Source organism: Nothobranchius furzeri, chromosome 12, assembly GCF_043380555.1.
Source record: "Nothobranchius furzeri strain GRZ-AD chromosome 12, NfurGRZ-RIMD1, whole genome shotgun sequence".
NCBI classification, from domain to species: Eukaryota; Metazoa; Chordata; class Actinopteri; order Cyprinodontiformes; family Nothobranchiidae; genus Nothobranchius; species Nothobranchius furzeri.
Window position 1 is genome coordinate 63928673 of NC_091752.1, and position 27987 is coordinate 63956659.

The following is a 27987-nucleotide window of genomic DNA, read 5'->3' on the forward strand; positions in this document are numbered from 1 at the left end:
TTAAACTCCTCCACTTGAGGTAGGACCTCTCCCCCGACCCGGAGGTGGCAAGCCACCCTTTTCCGGTCGAGAACCATGGTCTCAGATTTGGAGGTGCTGATCCTCATCCCAGCCGCTTCACATTCGGCCGCGAACCTACCCAGCAAGAGCTGAAGGTCAGAGCTGGATGAAGCTAGGAGGACCACATCATCCGCAAAAAGCAGAGACGAGATTCTCCTGCCACCAAACTCGACACACTCCACACCACGGCTGCGTCTAGAAATTCTGGCCATAAAAGTGATGAACAGAACCGGTGACAAAGGGCAGCCCTGGCGGAGTCCAACCCTCACTGGGAACAGGTCCGACTTACTACCGGCTATGCGGACCAAACTCACGCTCCTCTGGTAAAGGGACTGAATGGCCCTTAACAGAAAGCCACCCACCCCAAAGTCCTGGAGCGTCCCCCACAGGGTGCCCCTGGGGACACGGTCATAAGCCTTCTCCAAATCCACAAAGCACATGTGGATTGGTTGGGCAAACTCCCATGCCCCCTCCATCACCCTTGCAAGGGTATAGAGCTGGTCCACAGTTCCACGGCCAGGACGAAAACCACATTGCTCCTCCTCAATCTGAGATTCAACTATCGATCGGACCCTCCTCTCCAGTACCTTGGCGTAGACCTTTCCCGGGAGGCTGAGGAGTGTGATCCCCCTATAGTTGGAACACACCCTCAGGTCACCCTTCTTAAAGATGGGGACCACCACCCCGGTCTGCCACTCCCTAGGAACTGCCCCCGATGATCACGCAATGTTGTAGAGACGTGTCAACCATGACAGCCCTACAACATCCATAGCCTTGAGATGCCCAGGACGAACCTCATCCGCCCCCGGGGCTCCGCCGCTGTGTAGTTGTTTGACTACCTCAGCAACTTCTGCCCCCGAGATCGGACAGTCCATCCCCAGGCCTCCCAGCTCTGGTTCCTCCTCGGAATGCGCATTGGTGGGATTGAGGAGCTCCTCAAAGTATTCCTTCCACCGTCCGACTATAGCCTCAGTTGACGTCAGCAGCTCCCCATCCCCACTGTAAACAGTGTGAGCGAGTTGCTGCCTTCCTCTCCTGAGGCGCCGGACAGTTTGCCAGAACCTCTTTGGAGCCGATCGATAGTCTTTCTCCATGGCCTCACCAAACTCCTCCCACGCCCGAGATTTTGCCTCGGCAACTGCCACTGCTGCACCCCGCTTGGCTATCCGGTACCTGTCTGCTGCCTCCGGAGACCCACAGACCAGCCACGCCCTGTAGGCCTCCTTCTTCAGCCTGACGGCTCCCCGAACCTCTGGTGTCCACCAGCGGGTACGGGGGTTGCCACCACGACTGGCACCGGCCACCTTACGACCACAGCTAGCAACAGCCGCCTCGACAATCGCAGAGTGGAACAAGGCCCACTCGGACTCAATGTCCCCCACTGCTCTCGGGACGTGGTCAAAGCTCTGCCGGAGGTGGGAGTTGAAGACCGTCTTGACAGGTTCTTCTGCCAGGCGTTCCCCGCAGACCCTCACTATGCGTTTGGGTCTGCCAGGTCTACGCGGCATGTTCCCTTGCCATCTGATCCAACTCACCACCAGGTGGTGATCAGTTGACAGCTCCGCCCCTCTCTTCACTCGGGTGTCCAAAACATACGGCCGCAGGTCAGATGATACGACTACAAAATCTATCATCGACCTGTGACCTAGGCTGCCCTGGTACCAAGTGTACCGGTGGGAATCCTTATGTTCGAACATGGTGTTCGTTATGGCCAAACTGCGGCTTGCACAGAAGTCCAATAACAAAACACCGCTCAAGTTCAGATTAGGTGGGCCGTTCCTCCCAATCACACCCCTCCAGGTCAAGCTGTCATTGCCCACGTGAGCATTGAAGTCTCCCAGCAGGACAATGGAGTCCCCTGATGGAGCACTATCTAGCACTCGTCCCAGGGACTCCAGAAAGGGTGGGTACTCTGAACTGATATTTGGCCCATAAGTAGGGCTGCAACAACGAATCGATAAATTCGATGAAAATCGATTACTAAAAGCGTTGGCAACGAATTGCGTCATCGATTCGTTGTGTTGCGCAACTCTTCCAAAAGCCCCCTCCCCTCCCCCCTGCCGTTGCGCGCAGACCGGTGGAGAGCCGGCAGGTGTTTGTAAGAGGAACATGGCAGAAGCAGCGAGACTCCAAAAAAGTAAAAACTTCTAAAGTTTGGGAGCATTTTCAGTTAAATCAGGCGAAGACATGCAACGTTTGTAGGTCAGACAGCATGGCACGGGGATACTACGGTGATGATGCAGCGTCTTAAACGCAAGCATGTCAGAATCATCAGCGAGGAAGGAGAGAGCTCGGTGTCCGGGTAAGTTAAAAACTTTTCAAAAGTGATTCATCCAAGCCCCGGATTATTACACAGGCTAGACATGCCCTAAGCTCGTAAAAAAAAAGTCCATAAAATTGTAAGCGCGACGCTATTAGATAGGTGTGTGTGGGGGGGGGGGGGTTGGGGAATCGCGCCGCTGCGAACCGGTTCCGCCGTCACATTCCCGCAGAAACTGGTTGATCACACCGGGGCCAGACTACTAACATGTGGTTTTACAACCACAATGTCCTCAGAAGCGAAAACGCTTTTAAAAGGGAGGGAGGAGTCCTAACTTGCTGCAGGCGTGTTGTGTGAGAGTGCAGTTATATACTGGTTAATATATTTTTGGGTTCAGTTGCTTTCATGTGGCCTAATGTGAGTCTATTTGGGATCATTGGAATGATCAGCAGCATTTCTTGATGTGACTTTATGGCAGTTGCCCAGGGCATCATCACAAGGAGGATGGCATTCATTTACTTTTGTTTTATTTGGTATTTTTTCAGTCATTTTTGGAAATAGTGATCAATTTTGATTAATTCACAGCCTATGTTTAATTACATTTAAAAATTAGTTGTTTGACATCCCCAGTTATAATAAATGTCTACGGATGAGATCAAACAAAACAGATGAGAATTGCCCTTAAAGAGCAAGTCACCCCCAAATAAACTTTTTTTTTTGCTGATAAACTAAATAAACGAGTGTCTAATCGTGCTGCAGACACGTGTCGTCAATAATTTGGCACTTCAGTGCATCTTAGTTCAAATTTAAATATTCTGCCTAAAACTGGCAGTGTTGTGCCGTTGTCAGGTAAAAACTCTGCACTGTATTTTAATTTAAATCTGCCACCGCTATTGGCTAAGAAGTATGATATGATGTAAACTGGTACATTATGATGTCACAATGCTGTCGTGAGCCTGAGTGTGTGTGTATTTGTTAGCGGCTCCGCCCTCTCGGTCTGCCAGGCAACAGCATGTGTTGCATTTTTCAAACATAAAGCAGGAGTGGAGTTAGACTCTGGTAGGGGTTGACTTGCTCTTTAAGCTGTTTAACTTGGACCAAGCATTTTAGGTCACAGATAGGTGTAGCTTAGGGTCTCTGTCTATACACCTTATAAGACAATTTAGGTGATGGCATGTTGTTTTTCTGCTATTGAACTGTTTTCTAATAATGCTGTGTTTAATAAAGTGAAGGAAGGAGAAAAATAACGTTTCCCTAGCAGTTTTTAAAAATGTCCCTATGTAATCCGATTAATCGATTAATCGTGTCGAGACCCCATCCGATTAATCGATTATCCAAATAATCGTTTGTTGCAGCCCTACCCATAAGCACAAACAACAGTCAGGACCCGTTCCCCGACCCGAAGGCGCAAGGAAGCTACCCTCTTGTCCCCCGGGGTAAACCCCAACACACAGGCAGAGAGTCTCGGGGCTAACAAAAAGCCAACCCCAGCCCTCCGCCTCTCACCCGGAGCAACTCCAGCAAAGTAGAGTGTCCAACCCCTCTCCAGGTCTCGGGTTCCAGAGCCAATGCAATGTGTCGAGGTGAGTCCGACTATATCTAGCCGGTACCGCTCAACCTCTGCCACAAGCTCCGGCTCCTTCCCCGCCAGCGAGGTGACGTTCCATGTCCCAAAAACTAGTTTTCTTGTCCGGGGATTGGACCGCCAAGGCTCCCGCCTTGGTCTGCCACCCGATTCGCATTGCACCGGACCCTTCATGTTCCTCCTGCGGGTGGTGGGTCCACAGTTGGACGAGCCCATGTATCCGGTTCGGGCTGGGCCCGGCCGGGCCCCATGGGCGAAAGCCCGGCCACCAGGCGCTCGCTCACGGGCCCCAACCCCAGGCCTGGCTCCAGGGTGGGATCCCGGTAACCCTCCGGGCCGGGTACTCCGACTCTTCGTTTTAACCGCCATGAAAGATCCTTCGAACCGTTCTTTGTCTCACCCTTCACCTAAGACCAATTTGTCATGGGAGACCCTACCAGGGGCACTAAGTGCCCCAGACAACATAGCTCCTAGGATCATTAGGGCACTCAAACTCCTCCACCACGATAAGGTGACGGTTCAAGGAGGAGATTTCATACTTTGAGGAGAAAACAACAACAAACAATCCTGACCCTACGTGAAAAGGTAATTGACCCCTAATCTTCATTACGGCAGAGCTGCAAGAGAAAAATGACAAAGTTCTTCTTCTACTTCTGTCACTGTGAATACGTAACTTTGTTGCTCTTATTGGTCCGTAGATTTTGCCTCCATGACGGAGATGAGTCATGGCCAGATTTTTACATATCTTGGATGGCTTGCCAGGCTGGGGTTTCCAGTATGAATGACGTGTTGAATGTCAAAGGTCATATGTTCTCCTTCAGGATGCTCTGCTTGAGAGCCCTGACCATCACACTACCACCACCGTGTCTGACTGTTGATGTTTTAGTTTTATTCCAAATGGAACGGGACCCACACCTTCCAGAAAGTTCGGCTTCTGTCTCGTCAGTCTACAGAATATTTACCCACAAGTCTTTGAGAACTTTCAGATGAATGTTAATGGTGACCTCTGAGTCTTAACTTAGGCCTGCTGTGTTTGAGATGATTTTCTGGAAATATCTGTTGGATTGAGTATAATCACGGAAAGGGAAACTGAGGCACGCTTTAAGGTTTATAAAACAATTTTCATATGAACCACTTTGAAATGTTGTAGATGCACAGAACATATTAGTCATGTTTTTTCCTCCCAGTCTGCCCGTTAGCATATCGGTCCAGGATGTGAACACGTTCTCAGGTCCGAGGCCGTTCAGGAAGTCGCCAACAATCAGTAAAATTAGAATTTATGACTGAAGCACAGAAACACCTTTTAAAATGGCTGAAAAAAAGGACTTTATGAAATTTGTTTGCTTTTGGAGTAAATCTCAAGATGGGAAAATCTGAATAACGTCCGCATGTTGGTCGATGTTTGTGACACTCCTCGTTGAACTGGTGAGTTACAAGTCAGTGCGACGTGATGATGTGACGGGAAGGAAGAAATCAAGGAGTCACAAGTGTTTACTAACGGGAGGAGTCAGTCTGAGTGATCTAGACCAGAATCTGCTCTTTACAGCATCACATCTCACTCATGGTAACTGGATGATTAATCCCACGTTCGCGACGTGGTTAGCACCGGTTCCACGCAATAGCTGGAAATTATAGCAGAAATTAAATTAAAAAAAAAAAAGCTTAAATTTGGTCAAAGTGGCCTTAAAAAAGGTCTTAAAGTCTTAAATTTGGCTCCCTTAAACCTGCAGATACCCTGTAGTGGCAATGCGTGTTCCGGTATCAGGCGCACGCGGCCTACAGATGATAGCTGACGGGATGGGTGAGCGCTGTCTGACCGTGTAGCTTGTTTGCAGATTTGTTATAAGGTTAAGCATTTCGTTTTTCTACTGTTTTTATAACGCTTCAGTGACCAAGTCACCTCTTTTAGAAGATGTTTCTGATCTAAATTGGCATATTGTTATGCCTTCTCTTGTGTATTTAGGCTTTTGTCAGACAGTTGCCGCTGTTGGTACGTCAGATGTGTTCCGTTATGTCAAGTATGCGTGGAATCGGTGCTGCTGGTCGGAGAAGACGTTTGTGGAGACGCCCACCGAGTAAAAGCCTTTGATGGGGTTGAGTGTGTGGGTGGGGAGACACCTGGGCGGTGTGTATTCAGGTTGGCTGAATTCTGCAACGTGTTTAAAGTCCAGGGACTGTTTGTTTTGTTGGAACAACACTTTTTTTACTGTTTGGTACCAGCTGCTGCTGCAGACTGTCACAGAGGTGGTCTGCCCACGGGGAGCTCACTTTAATGTGACTCTCCGCTCGTGTGTGTGTGTGTGTGTCTAATCTGACAGCTTATAGGCAGAAAGTCGATGTTTCACGTCAGCGTTCGTGTTGGTTTTTACAATCTGGTCGGGATGCACAAAGAAGAAAAATGCCCAAAATACATTTTCAAACCCAATGTTTTAAATTTTCTTCAGATGTTTCTTTGTATCTGTAAATGTTTTCACATTCGTCTGCCATCTCCCGACAAAGCAAGAGTAAAAACTGTGAATTAATGTTAATCCCGTTTAACAAGGCCTAATGCTCTGTTTGCTAGCAGCTTTTTATTGAGGGGGTCCTCCCTTCTAGACGCCTTGGTGACTACACTGTCTGGGTGCACTTTTTAACAGAAAGATCAGTGGAAATATTTAAATGTCTCCTTCTTGGTACAGTCTTTTAATGTTGAGCTTTCTTTTCTCTTAGACGGTGGAGCATGGCTTCCCCCATCAGCCCAGCGCTCTGGCCTTTGACCCCAAGCTGCAGCTGATGGCCATCGGCACCAAGTCAGGCGCCATTAAAATGTATCCTTCACCGCAGGTGAGCTGCTCTATCTGACTGGGCTGTCGGCTTTCATTTGAAACAACTGGAAATATCTGTTTAAAATGTACACAAGACTGGTTTTTATTGTTTTACTTAAAGTGATCCGTGCATTCACTGTGTTTTTCATGTATCATGTGATCCATTGTTTTTATTTTCTGGACCTAATGTTTTATGGTTTTACGTAGCCTGTGTAGCACCTTGGTGGCATGTTTTTGCCCGTAAGGCGCGATTTATAAATAAAGTTGAGTAGAATTAGATATGAATTTAGTTAATTTTTGACTAAAGTGGGGGTCGTGTCGTACAGGTCGAGACCTGAAAGCATCAACGAGGATCTTGGACTGAGTGGTCTCCTTTCTGCTGTCAGTTTGCATCTCTCTAATTGCTTCTCTATCAGATCTGCAGCTGCAGGCTGGTCAAGTCCATGTCCCTCCATCTGATGTAGCGGGTTGTGGACGAAGACGCGCTCACCCTTGTTAAAGCGAACTGAGTGATAAGTTAGGTTCTGTAGGAGTCGTCACCTCCTCTGGGTCTGGAGCAGCGTTGCTTGCTAAAAGGAGAGGAAGTGCTGAGCAGTTTGGATCGTAGAGGAGCTGTTTATATAGCACAAGGTGTGTGTGCGCGTGTGTGTGTGTGTGTGTGTGTGTGTGTGTGTGTGTGTGTGTGTGTGTGTGTGTGTGTGTGTGTGTGTGTGTGTGTGTGTGTGTGTGTGTGTGTGTGTGTGTGTGAGATCTTGGAATCTGCTCAGTCTGCGTCATTAATGTGGCATAAAGCTGATCTATAGAGCTCCAGGAGTTGACGTCACGTCTCTCCCGGCATGCAACAGTTCAAATCGAAACGGCGCCATATTGGCAGGTAGAAGCCCGCAGCTGGACTATTTGTTATTGTCAGAAAACTCAATCAAACGGGAAATATGGTAGATTCCTGTTGTGCCCCAGGATGCAGAACAGACGCGGACGGCATAAGGAATGAGCCATCTACAGGATTCCCCAAGATCCGGAGTGCCGCAAACGTTGGATCATTGTAATGAAACACACTAGTGACCGGGCTAAAATGAAACTGTGGGATCCCGAGAGTAAAGGTTTTCACTTATGCAGCGACCGCTTCATATCAGGTACTTAAACAACGTTTCCTCAACTGTGTGTGGTATTTATTTTAAATGCTTTTATTACAATTCTTAGTGGGCTTCCTAAACTTATTTTGGCGTGGCTTTTTCTCTTATTACTCACAGCAACAAGTAAACATCACATAAAACGTTGCCTCGTGAGTTCTGCGTGCTGCCGTTTACGTGTTTTATGATCACAGCAATTAACCGGCTAAGCTGTATTTAATTTTTAAGCAATGGTTGATCACTTGTCAGATGACACATAAGAAGCACTTTGGATTTCTATTATCTGTCTCACCGAGACAGATCTCAGACAGATCCTGAGACGCTCCTGCCTGACACATTTATTTTATTCACGGAAATAAATCAGACTAGTGATTTCTCTTGGCGTTCAGTTCATACATTCAAACAGCACAGTACTCTATTTAAACTACTTACGTGTAAATCTGTTATTTGTCCATCCATCCATTTTCATCCGCTTATCTGGAGTCGGGTCGCGGGAGCAGTAGCCTAAGTCGAGAGGGCCAGACTTCCCTCTCCCCAGCCACCTGGGCCAGCTCCTCCGGGGAAATCCCAAGGTGTTTGCTGGCCAGGTCCGCTCCGTCAGCTTCTGGCGTTTTTAAAAAGTATCCCAGGGGCACGGTAAGGGTTGGACATGTTTAAGCTATTTAATTTCTGACTATATAAAACGATTTCTTCGGTTTTAAAGTGTGAAGTAAACTCAGACGAAGTAAAATCCAAGTCGATCCCGTTCATGTTTACGATCTGTGTTTGTTTACCTTTTTTTCCTGCCAATATGGCGTCTACTAACTGAGAGTCACGTGGGGTCCGGAGCTCTATTCTTATGATTACTTAAGAACTCAAATAAATACAGGACATTTTTCAGTTGTACAAATTTTACTTCTGCTTATCCTGCAGAGCTAAATTAATATAAGAAAATGAAGATGTATACCACTAAAAAATATGTAAAACTTCATTGCCATGATATTAGAATAAAAAATACATCTGATAGCTTCCTTAAAGAGAACTTAAAATTGCTGTCTGTAAAAAAAAATTATAGCTGTAAAAAATAAATTGGGGCAAACAATGTTAAACAAACAGATTCTTGTACTTGTGAATCGATTTGATTCTTAGTATTTTTATAAGAATCGATTAGAACTGTTGATGGAACAAAAACAGCTTCAGCTTCTCTGCATTTCCTATACGTTTTTGTAATGGACATAGTTTTTGCAGAGGCCTAAAGAATTTGTACTTACCTGTTTAAGGTTCCCAGGAAGAAAGAGGGGCTGAAGTGCCTGGTGGCCAGTCCTTCTCTAAGCTGACTTAGCATCGGTATGAGTCTCATCACTGAATGCAAACTGCTGGCCCTAGTAAAAAGAATAATGAACTTGTAATAACTCATTTTTTAAAATTGCATGACTTGTTTAATGCTACATTAACATAGCCTACTCATTGATGGCCTTTTTGCGATCGCTGTGAATTGGACCGGTGTAGCCACCGTTCATTTTGTTTACATTTGTTGCCTGTCAACATGGCGTCTACTCTGAGAGTCACGGGACGTCCGGAGCTCTATTGCCCTCTCAGACGAATGTTTTTGTTTGCTAAATATTTCATGAATCTGGACAGATTTTAACTCATTCGCTGCCAGCGTTTCTCACCGTTTTTACAGTTTTTTTTAGAGTCACAGAACGTTGCGCGCTAGGATGATGTCGACGCCCAAACAACCAAAACAAAGCGGAGACTCACCTCTTACATCAGGAAGAATCCACGCATTTCGAGCGTTATCTGTTCTTTCATAATCCGTTGTTGATTTGTGATCGGCAGAAGCTTTTCTGGTTTGCGCCTCACTTTTTTTTTACAGCAGCGGCCCAAAACGATCTCCTAACACGTGGATTTTCTGCTTCCTGATCACGTGACGTGTGACGTATGCGGATGAAGATCAGCTTTAGAGCTGGGATGCTTGTTCTCGCGGTGCGGGGGCTCGTTCCGACGCCCACAAACATGCAAATGACAACTTTAGACGTCAATGGCAGTGAATGAGATTCTCAGAAAGTCTTTGTTGGATAAACGTCTACATTGACTAACTTTTGGAGTCAATCCAATTCAAAATGGTCTCCGCTGCTAACCATCGGTAGCCAACACAAAAATGGCTTAATCAGAGTCTCTTTTTATTTATTTATTAATTAATTTTTTTTATTTTTATTTTTTTACAGAAATTGAGCTAAAATTTCACTCTGGTCCTAACAGGTTGTGCAAGATCTAATGATTTTCATCACAGAATTAGCTATAGTTGCCAGGCCTCCAGAATATAGCCAGTTTGTCAAGTGTGACTAATTTTTTTGCACCTAATCCACACTATTGTTCCTTCCACCTTCACCTAAAATGAGCAGCGGGTCGGTTTATGGTTTCGTCGTCTGTTTTTCAGAGATTCTGTAACGTAGACATGATACGACAGCCAATGTAATTCACTGCACGTTTGAATTTTATCAGTAAAACAGCTGTGAAAAAAATCCTCGAAGGCCAGGCCTTTAAATTTATAGATGTGACCAATGGATCTAAAACTTAACGGTAATTCTACCCGACCAATCTGACCAAGGCTGTTCTTTCTTGACCTGTAGGATCAAGAGGTTATGTCGTCGTCGTTGTCTTCCTCCGCTTATCGGGGTCCGGGTCGCGGGGGCAGCATCCCAACTAGGGAGCTCCAGACCGTCCTCTCCCCGTCTTCTCCACCAGCTCCTCCGGCAGGACTCCAAGGCGTTCCCGGACCAGATTGGAGATGTAACCTCTCCAACGTGTCCTGAGTCGACGGGGGCCTCCTGTCAGCAGGACATGCCCGAAACACCTCCCCGGGGAGGCGTCCAGGAGGCATCCTGACCAGATGCCCAAACCACCTCAACTGGCTCCTTTCGATCCGGAGGAGCAGCGGTTCTACTCCAAGTCCCTCCCGAATGTCCGAGCTCCTCACCCTATCTCTAAAGCCCCATTCCCACCTGTACCGGGTCGGCCCGGGCCGGGTAGCGTAGGTTGTTTACATATCTGGGTGGCCTGGAATTTTCCCGGGCCAACCAAGGCTCATTCTCGGCCCTCTTCCCGAGGGGTACTGCTTCAGGCCGACCAGGGCCAACACGCCCACTGCTGACAGCAAATTCACACCTTCCATTAGAGCAAGCCTCTGATTGGTGGGTAGAATCAGCCCATTCACACCTTCCATTAGAGCAAGCCTCTGATTGGTGGGTAGAATCAGCCCACATGGGCTTAAGACAAGGATGTGTGGAATCAACCGGGCCAGGCTGGGGCCGACTGGGGCTACCCGGCCCGGGCCGACCCGGTACAGATGGGAATGGCCCATAAGGCTGAGCCCGGCCACCCTACGGAGGAAACTCTTTTCGGCCGCTTGTATCCATGATCTCGTTCTTTCAATCATTACCCAAAGCTCATGACCATAGGTGAGGATTGGGACGTAGATCGACCGGTAAATCGAGAGCCTGGCTTTCTGGCTCAGCTCCCTCTTCACCACGACAGATCGGCTCAGCGTCCGCATCACTGCAGACGCCGAACCAATCCGCCTGTCGATCTCCCGATCCCTCCTACCCTCACTCGTGAACAAGACCCCGAGATACTTAAACTCCTCCACTTGAGGTAGGACCTCTCCCCCGACCCGGAGGTGGCAAGCCACCCTTTTCCGGTCGAGAACCATGGTCTCAGATTTGGAGGTGCTGATCCTCATCCCAGCCGCTTCACACTCGGCCGCAAACCTACCCAGCAAGAGCTGAAGGTCAGAGCTGGATGAAGCTAGGAGGACCACATCATCCGCAAAAAGCAGAGACGAGATTCTCCTGCCACCAAACTCGACACACTCCACACCACGGCTGCGCCTAGAAATTCTGTCCATAAAGGTAATGAACAGAACCGGTGACAAAGGGCAGCCCTGGCGGAGTCCAACCTTCACCGGGAACAGGTCCGACTTACTACCGGCTATGCGGACCAAACTCGCGCTCCTCTGGTAAAGGGACTGAATGGTCCTTAACAGAAAGCCACCCACCCCATACTCCTGGAGCGTCCCCCACAGGGTGCCCCTGGGGACACGGTCATAAGCCTTCTCCAAATCCAGTAAACACATGTGGATTGGTTGGGAAAAGTCCCATGCCCCCTCCATCACCCTTGCAAGGGTATAGAGCTGGTCCACAGTTCCACGGCCAAGACGAAAACCACATTGCTCCTCCTCAGTCTGAGATTCAACTATCGATCGGACCCTCCTCTCCAGTACCTTGGAGGAGACCTATCCAGGGAGGCTGAGGAGTGTGATCCCCCTACAGTTGGAACACACAACGCTCCAACTATCAAGAGGTTATGATACAACATAATGCTTTATTTACCACCTGTGAAACTATCTGCCCTTAAAACAAAAACAAAACAAAACATCTTGACAACATGTAACATAAAATCTGTTGAGGGGTTGAGGCTCAGAATCCTGTGGCCAGCAGGAATCTTACCTCCAACCTCTGTGCAGACAGACAGAGCAGGAATCTTTGTGTCCGAGCAACTTGTGAAGCTGCTGTGGGAATAAGTGTCGGTTTGGCTCGTACGATGCATTGCAGCAAAACTATAATTTGACTTGGAGTTTGAGTCATGTCACACATTCCTGCAGCTCGGAGGCTCCTGCTCTGTCCTCGCGGCATGACGGTGACTTGATGTCTGTTGTCTCTGCAGAAGACGGCTCTGTCATGACCTCAGAAGCTTCCAGGTGTGAGTTAAAGTAGTTAGTTGTTATGTGGGAGATTGTGTGTGCTGCTCAAGCATGTGAGCTTCCACCTGCAACCTAAGCATCGTACCAAAACAAGTAGCTCTGACCCTTCCGGTAAAAGAGCAAGTCACTCCCCTTCCAGAGTTTTACTCCACCCGTGTTTCCTGTTTGAAAAATGCACCACAAGGAGACCCTCCCCGAGCCTTTCCAACAAGCATGCGCGGACATAGCCGCTAGCAAGCACACATGCACTCTCACACACTCACGCCTGCCCAGACAGAGGAAAGGCAGCACTTCCTAGATTCTGATCATCTTTACCTCAGAGCAGTCATTTGAGGTGGATTTCTCTCCACCTCCTTCACCAGAAGATGGAGGGATGAGAGAAAGGTTGTTTTTTGGCGGAGGCAAGCAGCTCTGAACCATAACATTTCGAACTGATGACTTGTGAGTTGTCTTACGAAACCAGCTTGTTAGGGTGTGGTGGCCGAGCCCCAGACTCGGCTGCTTTTACGTCCCACAGCGACATTGCAGCTGACATCATGTGGTACTGGCAGCATCACACGATACCTCTTAGCCAATAGCGATGGCTGATTCAAATTCAATGTAGTGCAGCGTTTTACCTAAAGAGGGTGCCACACTGACTGTTTAAGGCTGAATATTTAAATTTTAAATAAGATTCACTAAAATGTAGGGTTGGGCATCGAGCATCGTTTGGAACCGGTTCCAACTGTTAATTTTTCCCGGAGTAATACAACAAATTTGAAATTTTCGATTCCTAGAATGCTGACAGAAGAGGAATCCGCGGCCCATCTCTGTGAAAAATAAACGTGATCTGTAAATTGTGATGAACGCTTTTCAGAGCTGATCACACCAGCTGTCTGTGTGCAGCACTGAGTCCCCCCTCCCCCCCACCCAGATATAAACAAACACGTCTGCCGAACTTTTACTCCGTAATGTAAACTTTAACTCCTGTAGAGGAAACTTGTTAAAATACGTCAACACGGCGGATTTAATAGAAGCTTTAAAGAACAAACTCTGGACGGTGTGAGGTGAGTTTGTCTCACTGCAGAAATAAAAACACACGCAGCCGCTCACCAACACTCGTGTGTGTGTGTGTGTGTGTGTGTGTGTGTGTGCGTGTGCGTGTGTGCGTCAGAAGGCTGAACAATAACCTGTAGAATAATTAAAGTCATCATGCTAGAGAAGTTTCTCTGTGGTGGACCACACCAGCTTCTGCCACAATAAATAATTATAATAATAATAAATAACATTTTTATTTTTCAACTATTTCTGTTGAGAGTTTTAATGTCTAAAATCTGTTAGATTGTTACTGACAGCAGCTACGTTTAAGTTTCACTTCCTGTTCTGACTGAATGCTGCTGCAGCATGGAGGTGTAGTTCTCAGTCATCCTGGACATGATCATCCTGAGAGTTTTAGCTGAAAACAGCTGGACGTTTCTGGATGTGTTGGAGACATTTAGCCTCTCATCCCAGAGGCTTCTTCCAGACTTTGGTTGTGGTCAGAAACAAACACACTGGTTGTGCTGCAAGCCTTTTTCTTTTTTCCTCCAAAACATGTTTTAGTCTAAATGAAGGTGATGTTGTTGTTCATAGAATTAAAATTCATGTTGAAGTTAAGATTATTTCATCAAGTAGGACCTGTGGCTAGGTGGCTCATGTTAAACACGTCACGTCTTGAAAGAATCAGAATCGGAATCGATAGGGAATCGGAATTGAAACGAGGAATTGGAATCAGAATCGGAATCGTTCAAAATCAAACGATGCCCAACCCTACAGTACATGTCTACACAGCTATTTGGTAATCATCTATACATTTTCTCATTTATCAGCAAAAACAGATGACTGGGGGGTGACTTAGTCTTTAAAGCTTTCCAGTTTGGTCTGACGTGTTCCACATTTATCTTGTTTGGTGACAAAACCGTGGGTAGGAAGGGACTTTTTATCACAACAAACACGTCGGTGTTTGGATCTAAATTTGTATTCATAGAAGCTGTGTGTGTGTGTGTGTGTGTGTGTGTGTGTGTGTGTGTGTGTGTGTGTGTGTGTGTGTGTGTGTGTGTGTGTGTGTGTGTGTGTGTGTGTGTGTGTGTGTGTGTGTGTGTGTGTGTGTGTGTGTGTGTGTGTGTGTGTGTGTGTGTGTGTGTGTGTGTGTGTGTGTGTGTGTGTGTGTGTGGTAGCAGCATGCAGATGTGTCAGACTGGAGAATCAACTCATTGAGACGTTGAGGGAGGGAGGCTAGTGGTACCAGGCGCTCGCACCACAGGGAGCCATGGAGATAAACGGAGGCAGTAAAAATGTGGGAGTTTGAAGGCAAAAGATCTCAATTACATATCTGCTTTAAATTAGTGCTATATGACAAAACTAAGTCCCAAACGCTGCTTTTTAATGAAGATTAAGCTGCCTTAAGACTTATTTAAATGCGACGTACGCATAACTTTAAAAAAAATGGACTTTAGTGGGCAGGAAACGGCTACTGTGGCCGGTAACTTTTGTTTTAAAGACTCTACTATACACGCTGTAAACATTTAGATGTTCTGGGTGGAAATTGTCAAGCTCATTGCTACATTGACGGAAAGAACCCTGTAGCTTTATCAACTTATGTAATATGAATCCTGCAGGAACGGCGGCTTATATTTTAGCAGACCTAGAAAATGTACAGGTACATGCTAACTGTTACATTTGATTAAAGGATTAAGCTGAATATTCACAATTTATATTTGCCTTCTTCCAGGAGTCTACATCATTATGGTAAAACTGAGGCGTTTTTTTCTGCGCGCCGTTGTCTCCCCCTAGTCTCCACTGCTTTGTTTTTACAGTAACCCAGAACGTATCAAACAGCAGCGATCGAGCAGCACGCAGCCTTTTTAATTGCCACCGTATTTTCTCTGACATTCCTGAGAGGGCAGCGTGTTATGGAGCTGGCTTTAGTGGGTTTCTGCTAGCTGTCACCATCTCCTCCTAAACGGTATCTTTAACTAGCCAAGTGCTTGTTGTCCTCTCTGTAATTATTCATGCAGAGCTGTTGTCTCGGAGGTTAATGTCTGGTTGTAAAGCGTGCTATTTTGCTGAAAGCTGTAATTTATAGAGATCCTGCAGGTGAACAGGAATAGCAGTGACATAATCGTGTGGACAAGTACAGTTTCATTACATTTTTCTTTTCAGGGCATCAGAGTAGGGGTTCATCTGAAAAATGAAAATGAAAATTCTTACTGGAGGCAATTTGTGTGTCTACAGTTTATGTTTACAATGTCAACCACCTGGGTAGAAAAGATGAAGGCATGGCTGGACCATAATTCAATAACTATATAAATCTGCTGATAGACGTGTGATGCCATAGATGCCAAAAAAGTTAAAGCTTCTTTCCGGAGTATTTCTCTTATCCGATGGCACCATCTAGTGGCTGACAAGCATATCACACTCCTTCTGTTTTTTTAAGGTGACAACTTCACGTTTCTGTTTATAAATGTGCTTCTGCAGCCGACAAACCGAGCTAAAACACGTTATTCTACGAGCATTATTCTCATGTCATGTTGTGTTCTCATAAATTTATATTCTAGAGACTTGCTTGTCTGTGAAAAGTTCATCAACTCTGCGTCAGTCGAGGTATTCCTTAAATTTGAAGCAAGTAAGCGTTAGTTTAACGCTATTGGTTAGTTCTGGTCAGCGCTCAGTTTCCTGTTGCACGAAGCTCTGCCGGGCAGGGGGCGTGCTTGGCAAAAAAAAAAAAAAGACGTATTGCTTACATTTATGGCTGCAGCTATCGAATATTTTTGTAATCGAGTACTCTAATAAATTACCCTTTTGTGCTTGTAAACCATTATATCAAATAGCATGTTATAAAATATGAAAGACCTCTTAAAATGAGCAAGCTATTGCCAGTTATTATTCAAGTTTTATTCAAAACTTCGGCACTTCAACTTTACTTCACAGTAAACAAATGCCTGTGCAAAAAATAAGTAAACAACCTGAGCCAATTTTCCCCTCGTGGGAGAATCTACCAGCACCAGAACCGCTCACGGCGCTTGCGCAAACATGGCGCGCCAGCTGTTTCCCTATTAACACACGTCTGTTTTAATTTCTACACTTTTTTCCTCACACACTAACAAGGATTGTCGAGAAAGCATGTTTGCAGTGGTTATGTCAAATTATACTGATCACACAACATTTATTTCCTTTCTTTCGTTTTCCTCCGCCACTCATAAATACCTGTGTCCTCCTGCAGCAACCCCGAGGAACAACAGACATCAATAACAACACCGTAAAAAGTCCGACGTGTTGTGTAAAAACTGCTATTTGTTGCACATTTTTAGGTCCGACGTGTTGCTACCAGACGCAGTGTGAGCTGAAACTGAGTGCTACAAACGAAAAAGTTGCATAGTGTCCGCAGAATTAGTCTTGGGCGGCATACTGGTTCATACTAAAAACCGGTGTTTATTTTGGTTATGATATGAATTTTTCACATACCGCTATACCGGTGAATGGCCTAAACAACGTACAGAACGTTCGTAGTAGGAACGTGTTTCAGCGGGGACTCATTTCACTGCTACACACAAACACCACAGCATGGTGAAACCAAGAATGGCGGCTGGCGGGAGCTGCCACGGCGACATCAAAACTTCGAACGCAGAAGAACTTATTCCAAAAAGAGGAGCCGCATCTGTTGTTTGGAGGTTTTTCGGGTTTAAAAGTTCGGACGTGGAGCAAACAACTATTATATGCAAATGCTGTCGAGCAACGGTGGTAGCCAGCGGGGGTAATACCAGCAACTTGCTTCATCACCTCAGCCGAAAACACGTCTTGGAATACCAAGCATGTCTCAAGTTTCGATCTGCACCCTCCACCTCCAAGGCTAAAACGGCTTGTAGCAGTCAGAGTCAGACGTCCATTAAAGACGCGTTCGCTAAAGGGACTGTATTTAAAAAAAGCAAGCGGTTGGTCGAGATAACCAACGCAATAACGTTGGATGTTAAGTCATAAAGATGGTTAACTGCACAGATTATATGCAAAATGTGTTCAATAAAAATAGTTTATTTTGACAATATTTAATCTTTCTAGTAGTTTTTTCTTAACTGCTTTCTTTTGACAAGTATACTTTGACGATGTTTATGCATTTACCTACCTGTGACTGGACATCGAAAAACTGGTATTCTGTACATGAAGGTAAAATTGGCCATTTAAGGCCAATCTAGTGCAGTAATTATTTTCTTTATAAAAATAATCTGAGTTATCATGGCCTTGTGAAAAATACAGTCAAATACCGCAAAACCGATATAATTAAAAAAAATACCGTGATATGACATTTTTGCCATACCGCCCAGGCCTACGCTGAATATATAGCGGACCTCCGAGTCCGCTTGCAGAAGTGACATTTACACGTGGATGTTTCCTGGTCAGGTGCTGCAGCATTGAGGATGTGGTGTTGTGGTAGGCTAGATCCATTTTACAGTATTTACACTGGACTACGTCTTCCGCCTTACGACGTGAAAAATGGTCTCACACCTTTGTCATTTTCTGTCTTTTTCGCACTCCACCGGGGTCCACGTTGTCCGCCATAGCTTAAGAGAAAGTTAAGTTATATTCGCTACTCGCGTGTGCATTCAGTGCAGTGTGTATGTGCGTCACTTATTTCGGTCCGGGTGAAACATGACCCCGGGCGATTGCAAAGCCATGAATTAATTAAACATGAATTAAACGAAGCCTCGAGGCAGAGAATTTGACTCGAGGCTTTATTGTACTCGAATTATTCGAGGTACTCGAGGAATCGTTTCAGCCTTACTTACATTATATCACAGCACATGATAAGATGATTTGTCAGAAATCTGTTAAAGTAATTATCATTTCTGAAAGGGGAAAACTCCGGAAAGCTACTTGAACTGAAATATATTGTCTTCCATTTTTGTTATCAATAGCCAATGGTAATAAGAGTTACTCCACGCTGGACCAATCACATGGCTGGAATAGAGTCACACAGATGGCCCATAGCAGCCGGACATGCTAACGGCTAACGTTTGTGCAGCTGTAGTCTCTTACCTTGGGTACCGTCACCGAAAAAAGGGGGCGTGTGTCTGAGGTGACATGGAGGTTGAAATTAAACTGCTCTAGTTGTTTCTCTGAGGCGGGCAAAAGAACTAAAACAGATTACAATAGAGGACGACGACATGTTAATCTCTCACAACGTTACATTCCTGTTCACAAAAACACCAACCCTAAAAACCATCAACCCTAAAAACCATCAACCCTAAAAACCATCAACCCTAAAAACCATCAACCCTAAAAACCATCAACCCTAAAAACCATCAACATGGTAAACAGAATCAGACACGACAAAACTTTAAGAAGAACAAATCTCACAACAGACGACATAGCACAACTGATAAAGCTGCTAGCAAACTCCACATACTTCACATACAAACAACTGGAAGGCTTCGCCATGGGTAACCTGTTACCACCCTGTATGTTTGGAGTTCCATAGATTTTTGGGATTATGTTTGCTGTTGGAATCCAGTGTTTGTACATTTTTTCTGTTATTTTGCCTTTTTCTTGTAGTGGTTTCAGTCATTTTTTCATGTTTTTCTTAATGTCTTCTGTTGGATTTGATGTGTTTTGTATGTATTTTTGTCCTCTAGCATCTTCTTTGTCCATGACCACTGTAGATTTTCCCTTATCTGCTGGTAGAATGATGTGTTCATTTTTGAATAATGCTGTCATGGCTGCTCTTTCTTCTTTTGTAACGTTAATGTGTTGAACCGTCATCAAAAAGAAGGTAAAACAAGCATTTTCTGTGTTAATAAAAGAACTAAGTAATGCAGTTAGAAGAAACACACAGAATGAACTCACAAAAGATAATTAGACAACAAGATGGTGGTTCGGTTCAGTTTGTTGAGATCCAGCACCCCTCTCCCACCCCCACTTGCTGCTAACAGCACCGGAGCACTTTTACTTTTTCACTTTTAGTAAGCAAATACTTTTCAGATCGTCACATCTACTGCTTTTACTCCCAGCCGTGGACATTTTCTCTCTTTAAACATAACTTTCACATCGGTATATGATGTCTGGTTACCGGTAGCTTGTTCAAACAGCAGTCGTTTCTGCACTCTGATTGGTTCTTTTCTTGTCTAGTCCCGCCTGTTCCATTTGCTTATTGGTTCTTTTTTTTTCCATTCGCCCATCTTATTAGATTTTCGTTTCTGTCATTTTTCATTGCTGTCTCTTATTCATCAATAAAAATTTCAGTCAATATTCGTCATAATTTAGTCATTTTTGGTGTGCATGTTTTGTTTTAGTCCGTGAAAATTCATTAGTCACGAAAAAGAAAAGCCCGGAAGTATTTGGTCGACAAAATTCACACTGTTGTGTGCAAATGCTTTTGCATATTTGCATATTTGCATGTTTGTAGTGTTTCCTCTCTTTAATTTGCAAGTATCGCAAGTTCCCTTGTTGTCGTCCTTTCTCATAGAGTCAAACCAAACCTTCGAGCGTTTGTGCCACTTGCGTCATGTTTCCTGCTGAGTAAATGTGTAAGCTATGCAAGGTGCATGGTGACGTCATTCGCGCTGACTGGAATTGATAAGGGAATTGTTTGTAGAAATTGCAAAAGATTCCTTGGAATTGAAACAGTGGAAACCTGTTCTCAACAAGAACTGGTTTTTCATTCCCACCCCTAGTGTTCAAAATGTTGAAAGACAAAATGGTCAAGTTAAAAGTCCTGGCAAAAGTAGACGTTGGAATGTGACACAGGATTAGAAGTAGAACCAGAACAACGATGGACCTTTTGTGATGGGGGCTATACACCCTTTCATGTGAAGAAACTGGACCTAGGAGAGTTGGATGTAAGGTAGCGCCAACAGCTCTTCTCCAGTTGGGTTTTTAGCTTTAGCAGTTAGCTGCATGAGCTCTGTGCCAAGTGGGTTATAAACGACGGTGGTGTTGAATCACAATTACATCTTCTTGAGCTGAAAACAATTCAAGTTCAAAATTCATCTATGCCACAGACATGTTGGCAAGTAATATCACAACTTTTTAGGGCAGCCTTAAGCAGCCATGTTTGGCTTGTTACTTTGGGTATTATCTATGGAAATTATTCCGTTATCAGTTTTGGACATCTCTACATTTCATGCTTTAAAGAGCAAGTCACCCCTTACAGGAAGCGTACTTCACTCCCACCTCATGTTTGAAAAATGCAACAAATGCTGTTGCCTAGCAGACCGAGAGGGTGGAGCCACTAACAAATACACACACTCACGACATTGTGACATCATAATGTACCAGTTTACATCATAGCATACCTCTTAGCCAATAGCGGTGGTAGATTTAAATTCAAATGCAGTGAAGAGTTTTTACCTGACAACGGCACAACACTGACAGTTTCAGGCAGAAAATTTAAATTTTAACTAAAATGCACAAAAGTGCTAAACTATTGACTACACGTGTCTGCAGCACGATTAGACACGCATTTATATAGTTTATCAGAAAAAAATAGTTGATTTGGGGGTGAATTTCTCTTTAAGAAAAGTGACCGTGTGCTGTGGACTAGGCAGGACATCTCTAGTGAATCCCAAAATAAAACATGGCCGCTCCTGAAAATGGGATATTGTGGCTCAACTGTTAGCAGTGGAGTAGGATGTAGATCCCTGTCTATCCCATGCATCCCTAGATTATTCAGCCTATGGTCGTGGTGCATGGTGGGCTTGGGGGACCAAAGCCATCTGAGATGGCGCCTTTGACTTTGGTTTGACCTGAATGTGTTCACCAGCATTCTTCCTCATGGAACACACTTCCACCCTTGACTGATCCATCCCTCTTCACTCCTATCTCAGCAGTTTATGGAGTCGGGTATTAAAACTAGAGCTGATTTACTCGGTTAAAGCACACGGGTGGAAAATCTTTCATTCTTTGTGCTAAGCTTTGGTTCAAACTCTGTTCTTGATCCCACCTCTCCTCTTGTTTACTCGTTAGTCGGTATGAGGGTAGAGGATGTAGAAGATGGGATGGAATAGAGAGATGACTCGCTGTGGAGATCCTTGAAGAGAAGAGGGTCCTCTTTTTGCTCGCCTTCTCTTTTACCTCCTCGTTCAAGTTTCTTGTGTTCTATTCTTTTCTCATCTTCTCACTCTGAGTGTTTATAAAGTCAGAGTCAGATTACGCCCGGGGAGTTAGTGCGTCGACCACAAACTGGGGCTCAACAGATGGAAGGGGACAATGTTTTGTGTGTGTGTGCGCCTCAGTTTTGTGTGTGTGTGTGTGTGTGTGTGTGTGGGGGGGGGGTTAAGTAGTCTGTCTTCTGTCTTGGAATGCGGGTTGCACTGCCCTGGGTTAACCTCCCTTTGTGTGTGTGTGTGTGTGTGTGTGTGTGTGTGTGTGTTGGGTGAGTAAGAGCTTTGTTGCTGAGTAGTCTTAATAAAGGGTGCTTTTTAAGTGGTTTCCAAGGCGACCAGCGCAGTAGCCTCGGATGAGGAGTGATCCCAGCCTGGAAGATTTCACAACTCTGCAGCTCAGCTCATCAGACACCAGAGGTTTTAGTTTCCAAAATCAGTTTTAAGATGAAAAGAATGCTTATTTAAAACTAGAAGGGCCTGAATGTTTTGCTGAGTCACACCGAAAGCTTCAGTTTCAGCTGTTAAGAGGATGAACTAATATTTACACACGCAGCACAGCTTTAGTGTGTTTTTGGGTGTGCTACAGACAGCTCTCCGTCCATCTGTCTGTCTCACATCCTGTTGGTCACACACTCTACCTTGTTCTAGTTTGATCTTTTCTGAATGCAAACAGTGAGCGATCTATTTGCTTTTAGCTTTTCTGAAATATTTTACTAGTGTCAGTGTTCGGATGTTCATCACACTTAACTCGGGTTAAAAGGTTGAGTTTTGATCTCAACTTCCAGAGAAACGTGGACTCTCTGGCTGTGAATCATACACTTCTGCAGTGTCACAGCGGTGCTGACTAATGTTGGGGAGAAATGATGTTCTTCTTTCCACTTAGTAATCCAAGTTCAGCTGTCTTGGCTTAATTTAGATAATGCACAAACTGTTAACACATCCTCCAAATAAACTGCGGCGAGAGTAGTTGATACCTCATGTTCTAGTTGGTCTTTTGTGTTTCTTCTCAATAGTCTTGTTTTTGTAAATTTAGCAAATGTTTACAGATCATTGAACCACATTATTAAAGGATCAGTCGGTTAGATTTATTGACATCTAGTGGTAAATTTACAGATTACAAACAGCTGGATTCCTGTTAACTCATTCACTTCAAATGACGACTTTTTTGCATGTTTTTACTGTGTGGGCATCAGAACGAGACCCCGCACCGTGAGAACAAACATGTCAGCTCTAAAGCCGATCTTCATTTGCATACGTCACGTGATCAGGAAGCAGAAAATCGATGTGTTAGGAAATCGTTTTGGGCTGCTGCTGTAAAAAAAGTGAGGCGCGAACCGGAAAAGCTTCTGCCGTTCACAATTCAACAATGGGTTATGCAAGAACTGATAAAGCTCGAAACGCGCGGATTCTTCCTGATGTAAGAGGTGAGTCTCCACTTTGTTTTGATTGTTTTGGCGTCGACATCATCCTAGCGCGCAACGTTCTGTGACTCTTAAAAAAACAGTAAAAGAGAAACGCTGGCATCGAAGGCCTATAGTGATCAGGAAACAGCTGGCAGTGAATGAGTTAAAGGAGCAGTCAGTTAGATTCATTGACATCTAGTGGTAAACGTACAGATTATAAACAGCTGGATTCCTGTTGAGATGTGTGCCATTAGAGATGAATCAAGGTAACGTTAAATTTACTGTTTTACGTTTTCAGTCAGAATTGTAGTTCTTTTTTGTCACCTCGTCTCACTCCTGTTTTATTGTGCTTTTTATTGTTTCGTAGTTGGGTTAGGGTTAGCTTTGATTTGAACCCCTCATTTCTTCAGCTTTCTTTATTTTAACCATTTTTTCCAAACCCCGTGGTCCCTATTCTCTTTATGATCCTATTCAGCGTTGTAACCAAACACCACACACACACACACACACACACACACACACACACACACACACACACACACACACACACACACACACACACACACACACGGCAACAAGTTGGGGGACCTTTTTTTTTTTGGGATGAAGGGTTTGTATCTCACCAAGCTGGAGCGACTGGGTGAATGGGGAAGTTGGGGCATGAAGGTGAAAACATTTATTTAAACTGACAATTCAAAGTAATCTTGCTGATGGTGTTGGAAGGAGAAGTAGCTGACTGAACTAAACTAAGAGATGGTCCTACTTGGTTCTCTTCATACAGAAGACTTGCCGGAAGAAGGCCGAGCCTAAATATGTAGAAAAGGGTCTAGTAAAAACAAAAAAGAGCACTTGTGCTAGAAGCCGGTTCCAAAAGACACACCATGGCAGCATCAGGACAGTAATCAATGTGTGTTGAATGCACCATCGTGGTATAACGAGGCGAGAATATTGTGGCATTTGGATCACCAAGCTTGGTGGTAATATTACTGCAACTTCTGAATGAAGATCACACCTTCACGCAACAGATGGTGTCTTGATGAAGTGTGGAATGTCCACCAAGACCCGACTGGCAACGATAGTGAAAATGCAAGTAAACACAGTCCATTTCATATTTGTAAACCGAATCGGCTGAGACGGCAAACTGGAGCAATGCGGAGATGCGGGAGCTTCTGGCCATTAGAGCTGAAGCTCAGATCACCGAAAAGTTCACGGGGACTGTGAGGGACCGCCACCTTTTGGAGCAACTCGTGAAAAAAACTTAAGGAGCCTGGCTTCAGTTGATATAAACAAAAGGTCAGGTTAAAGTCCCATTAGTCATTATCACATGTTGGTGAAATTACATCCCTGTGGGGAGCAGTGAGCTACTCTTAGGAACTTTTTGGTGGTTTTAACTCCCCAATCCAACCCCTTAAAGGTTGGTTTATGCTTGACGCGTCCGCGAAGGTCGCACGGCTCCGCGCAACAAAATTGTGTCATTTTAACAACCACACCCCTCCACCGCACCTCCGCACGGCCCAAACTTTCCGCACCGCGCACCTTGTAAATTTTCTAACCACGCGGATGGTCGGACGCGGAAAAACATGGCGGACTGGCAAGAACTAGTATGGCAGAGGTTTGTAAATACAGACATTTGTATGATTCAGCTCTCAAAGATCACCGTGATCAACATGTTGTTAATAATTCTTGGAGAGAAATAGCTCGGAAAAGACGAGGACGCTGTTAAAAAATGCTGGAATGCCATGTTGTAAACAACAGTAATTTCTACTTCTACTATGGTGTAGTGTTGGATGCGTGCCATAGAGGTCCATGCTGCCCCCTACAGTTTGGGAGAATATTGGCTCACCGCAGAGACAAGCCGCATGAACCATAAACGCTGCAAGTTGTGAAGCGCGTTCCATCCGCGAGCCGCATCACCAAGCGGAAAGTGAATGCGTCAAGCATAAACCAAGCTTAAAGTGGGGTAGGGAACGCGAGCCTTATGTGGCTCTTTTGATGACTACATATGGCTCTCAGATAATTCACAGAAACCACAGTGTTGAACATAAAAACATTCTCGTGCATTTTAACATCCATCCATTTTCTACCGCACCTGTTTAAGCAACACATTCTCACTCCCAGCGCATCAAAAACAAATGCTTGATCAGCCACCCTCCGTGTCAAACCCCTGACGCCAAAAGTGCCCTTTTTCGTCACTTATGTTCGAAAAGGGTTTTTTCTCCTTTCTGACTGCAGATCCTAATGCAGCATAAAACTGCCGCGATGGGATGTCCGCTGCTGCGGCACCGAACCAGCTCATTTAACCGCACCTAAACCTTAACGTTTTGCAATTCATAACTTTCCCCCCACCCTCATCCTAACCTTAACCGTCTTGCTACCTAAAACGTTACTCTCACAGTGACCAAGCGTTTGTTTCCCATGCATTCTGACTGTGAATTTTCGGAAGGGGAACGTTAGAACATACCATCTGGCGAGGGGGTAGGTTACAAATACCTTCTACTTCTAACCTGCACCTTGGTAGTTGAAACCTCCCCTTCGCGTCGCCTCGGTCCAAACTCAACTAATTTTATGCGGGAAGCAAACGCTTGGTCACTGTAGTAAGGGTAACGTGTTAGCTAGCAAGATGGTTAAGGTTAGGATAGGGGTGAGGGGAAGGTTAAATAACAAGAGGATAAGGTTCGGTTGCGGTACAGTGAGCTCGTTTGGTGCCCTGGCTGCGGACATCCTATCGTGTCAGTTTTACTCTGCATTGGGATCTGCAGTCAGAAAGGAGAAAACCCCCTTTCGTACATTAGTGACAAAAAAGGGCACTTTTGGCATCAATGAGCTGGAGGTGATGATTAAACGTTGGTCTTATTTAAAATTGCACACATTTAAATGTATTCAGCGTTTAAAAAAATATATGTGGCTCTCGGGGAAATACATTTCAAAATATTTGGCTTTTATATCTCTCTCAGCCAAATAGGTTCCCGACCCGTGCCTTAAAGCATGAGGGAGTGTGAGTTTCAAGCAGGAAGGCATTGGGTCCCATTTTTAAAGTCTTTGGTATGACCTAACCAGATTTGAACCCCGATTTCCCAATGCTAGGGCGGAAACTCGTATGACTATGCCACTGAGAAGGTCTAAAAGGGCGTTTGTGACAGCACATCAGCAGCTGAGAGACCACTCCCCCTCTTCATTTATAACGCTACTGCATCATCTGTTGTGACAAACACACAATTGCACCACATTACCTCCACAGGAGGAACACTTACGAAGGACCAGTGGCTCTCCGATGCCACCTCCTCTTTGCAACCAAGTGGTGCCTGTGTTTTTTGTAACAAGCCAGTGTTAGCGTGTCACCTAACAAGTGAGTTAAAACATTCATTCCAGATGATTCTTTACAATTTGAATTGTGTCCACTCACATTTGAAGATATCCTAATTAGCACGTTTAATCTGTTGACTGTAATGTTGAATTCTCCACTATTCAAATCAAAGATCTGTTAGGTTATCTGCTACCTCTTATCTGACCCTTTGTGTCCGAATTAGCATTTCTGTCTGAGAGGAGAGTCCTGGCTGAAAGCAGTTTTGTACTCGGTCGGTAAAACTCTTCAATAAACATTAGAATTTTTAGAGTTATATTTGTGCTAGTGGTTTTGCTATCTGTATGCAGTCATTGCATTTGCTCAAGTTAGCACCAGCATTTATAAGGCTCGGGATCACACGGGATTATGCGTTGCATTCTGGGAGGTGCGTAGACATCTTGATGGCCTTACGAGTGTAAACAAACCACGAAAACACACAGTATGTCGCAGAGAAGAAGCAGATTTGGGAGAAAGGAAGTGTTAAACAACATTTTAAAATCCCGAAAAGAATGCAGAATATACAGGGATATGTTAAAGACCTTGGGAATCAGTATTTGGACAAAACCAGAATTATAAATGGTTTGGATCAATATAAAACACAACAAAACTGCATAATAGGCATTTTCGGCTATCTTGTTTGTGGTGTGAGTGGATGTAAACGTCCAGGTGAGAGGTAAACGTTTCATTTGCTGGTGTTTCTAGTAAAACAATCAAAATTGTCGTCCCATAGAAGTGTAGCTGGAGATGTTGTGTTGTGTGTCAGTGCGTCTGCATTAGCTTACCTGTGTGTGTGTGTGTGTGTGTGTGTGTGTGTGTGTGTGTGTGTGTGTGTGTGTGTGTGTGTGTGTGTGTGTGTGTGTGTGTGTGTGTGTGTGTGTGTGTGTGTGTTGCGGTTGAAAGAAAGAAATGATATGTAAAACACTCTGGAAGGTGATGTTTGGTCCCCTTACCCCCAAATTCCACTACCTCCGCTCCGCTCCGACACGAACGCCGGAGCAAAATCGGTCCCGTTGTAGTCAATCAGAGCAATTCCACTACTGCGGCCGTGCTCCGGCAGTGCGGCGCCGTGCGCCGCCCTCTGTTCCGGCATCCGGCAAAAATAGAATCGATCCTATTTTCGCCGGACGCCGGAGCACCTCCGCAGTAAATGGACAGGAATCACAACGGCCCAACAGGAAAAGGAGCGAGCACAATTTCCGTTTTTCACAATAAATCGATAAACAAAAGGCGTTTTTTGTTTCATATGCACAGGTTTAACAACTTTTAACAATTATCAATGGCGGCTGAAGTTTAAATGCACAAAAGTAAGCCATAAATACAGTTTCCACTATCAAAGTAGTCACACTTTGTTGATCCAAACACTGCTGATCTGTCAACACAAATGATGGGCAGATTAAACAGCTCATGCCGATGCTTCTCCCACACAACGGGTGTTTGGATCTAACTTCCGCGTTTATTGCTCGGACTGTATCGCAAGATCTCGAAAATCCCGCGCATGCTTGTTTGCCCCCCTCAGGTCTCTGCACCGGAGCAGAGCCGCTGTAGAGC

At 45.0% G+C, this 27987-nt stretch overlaps 1 protein-coding gene across 2 annotated transcripts in view; it reads left to right on the plus strand.

Moving 5' to 3' along the window:
- The window catches only part of llgl1 (LLGL scribble cell polarity complex component 1), a 78987-nt gene that overhangs the window by 1986 nt on the left and 49014 nt on the right, over window positions 1-27987 (plus strand). For both annotated transcript variants that reach the window (XM_054735234.2, XM_054735235.2), the window contains exon 2: window positions 6615-6712. In XM_054735234.2, the coding sequence (XP_054591209.2) occupies window positions 6615-6712 (98 nt within the window). The remainder of the gene's footprint in view (window positions 1-6614; window positions 6713-27987) is intronic.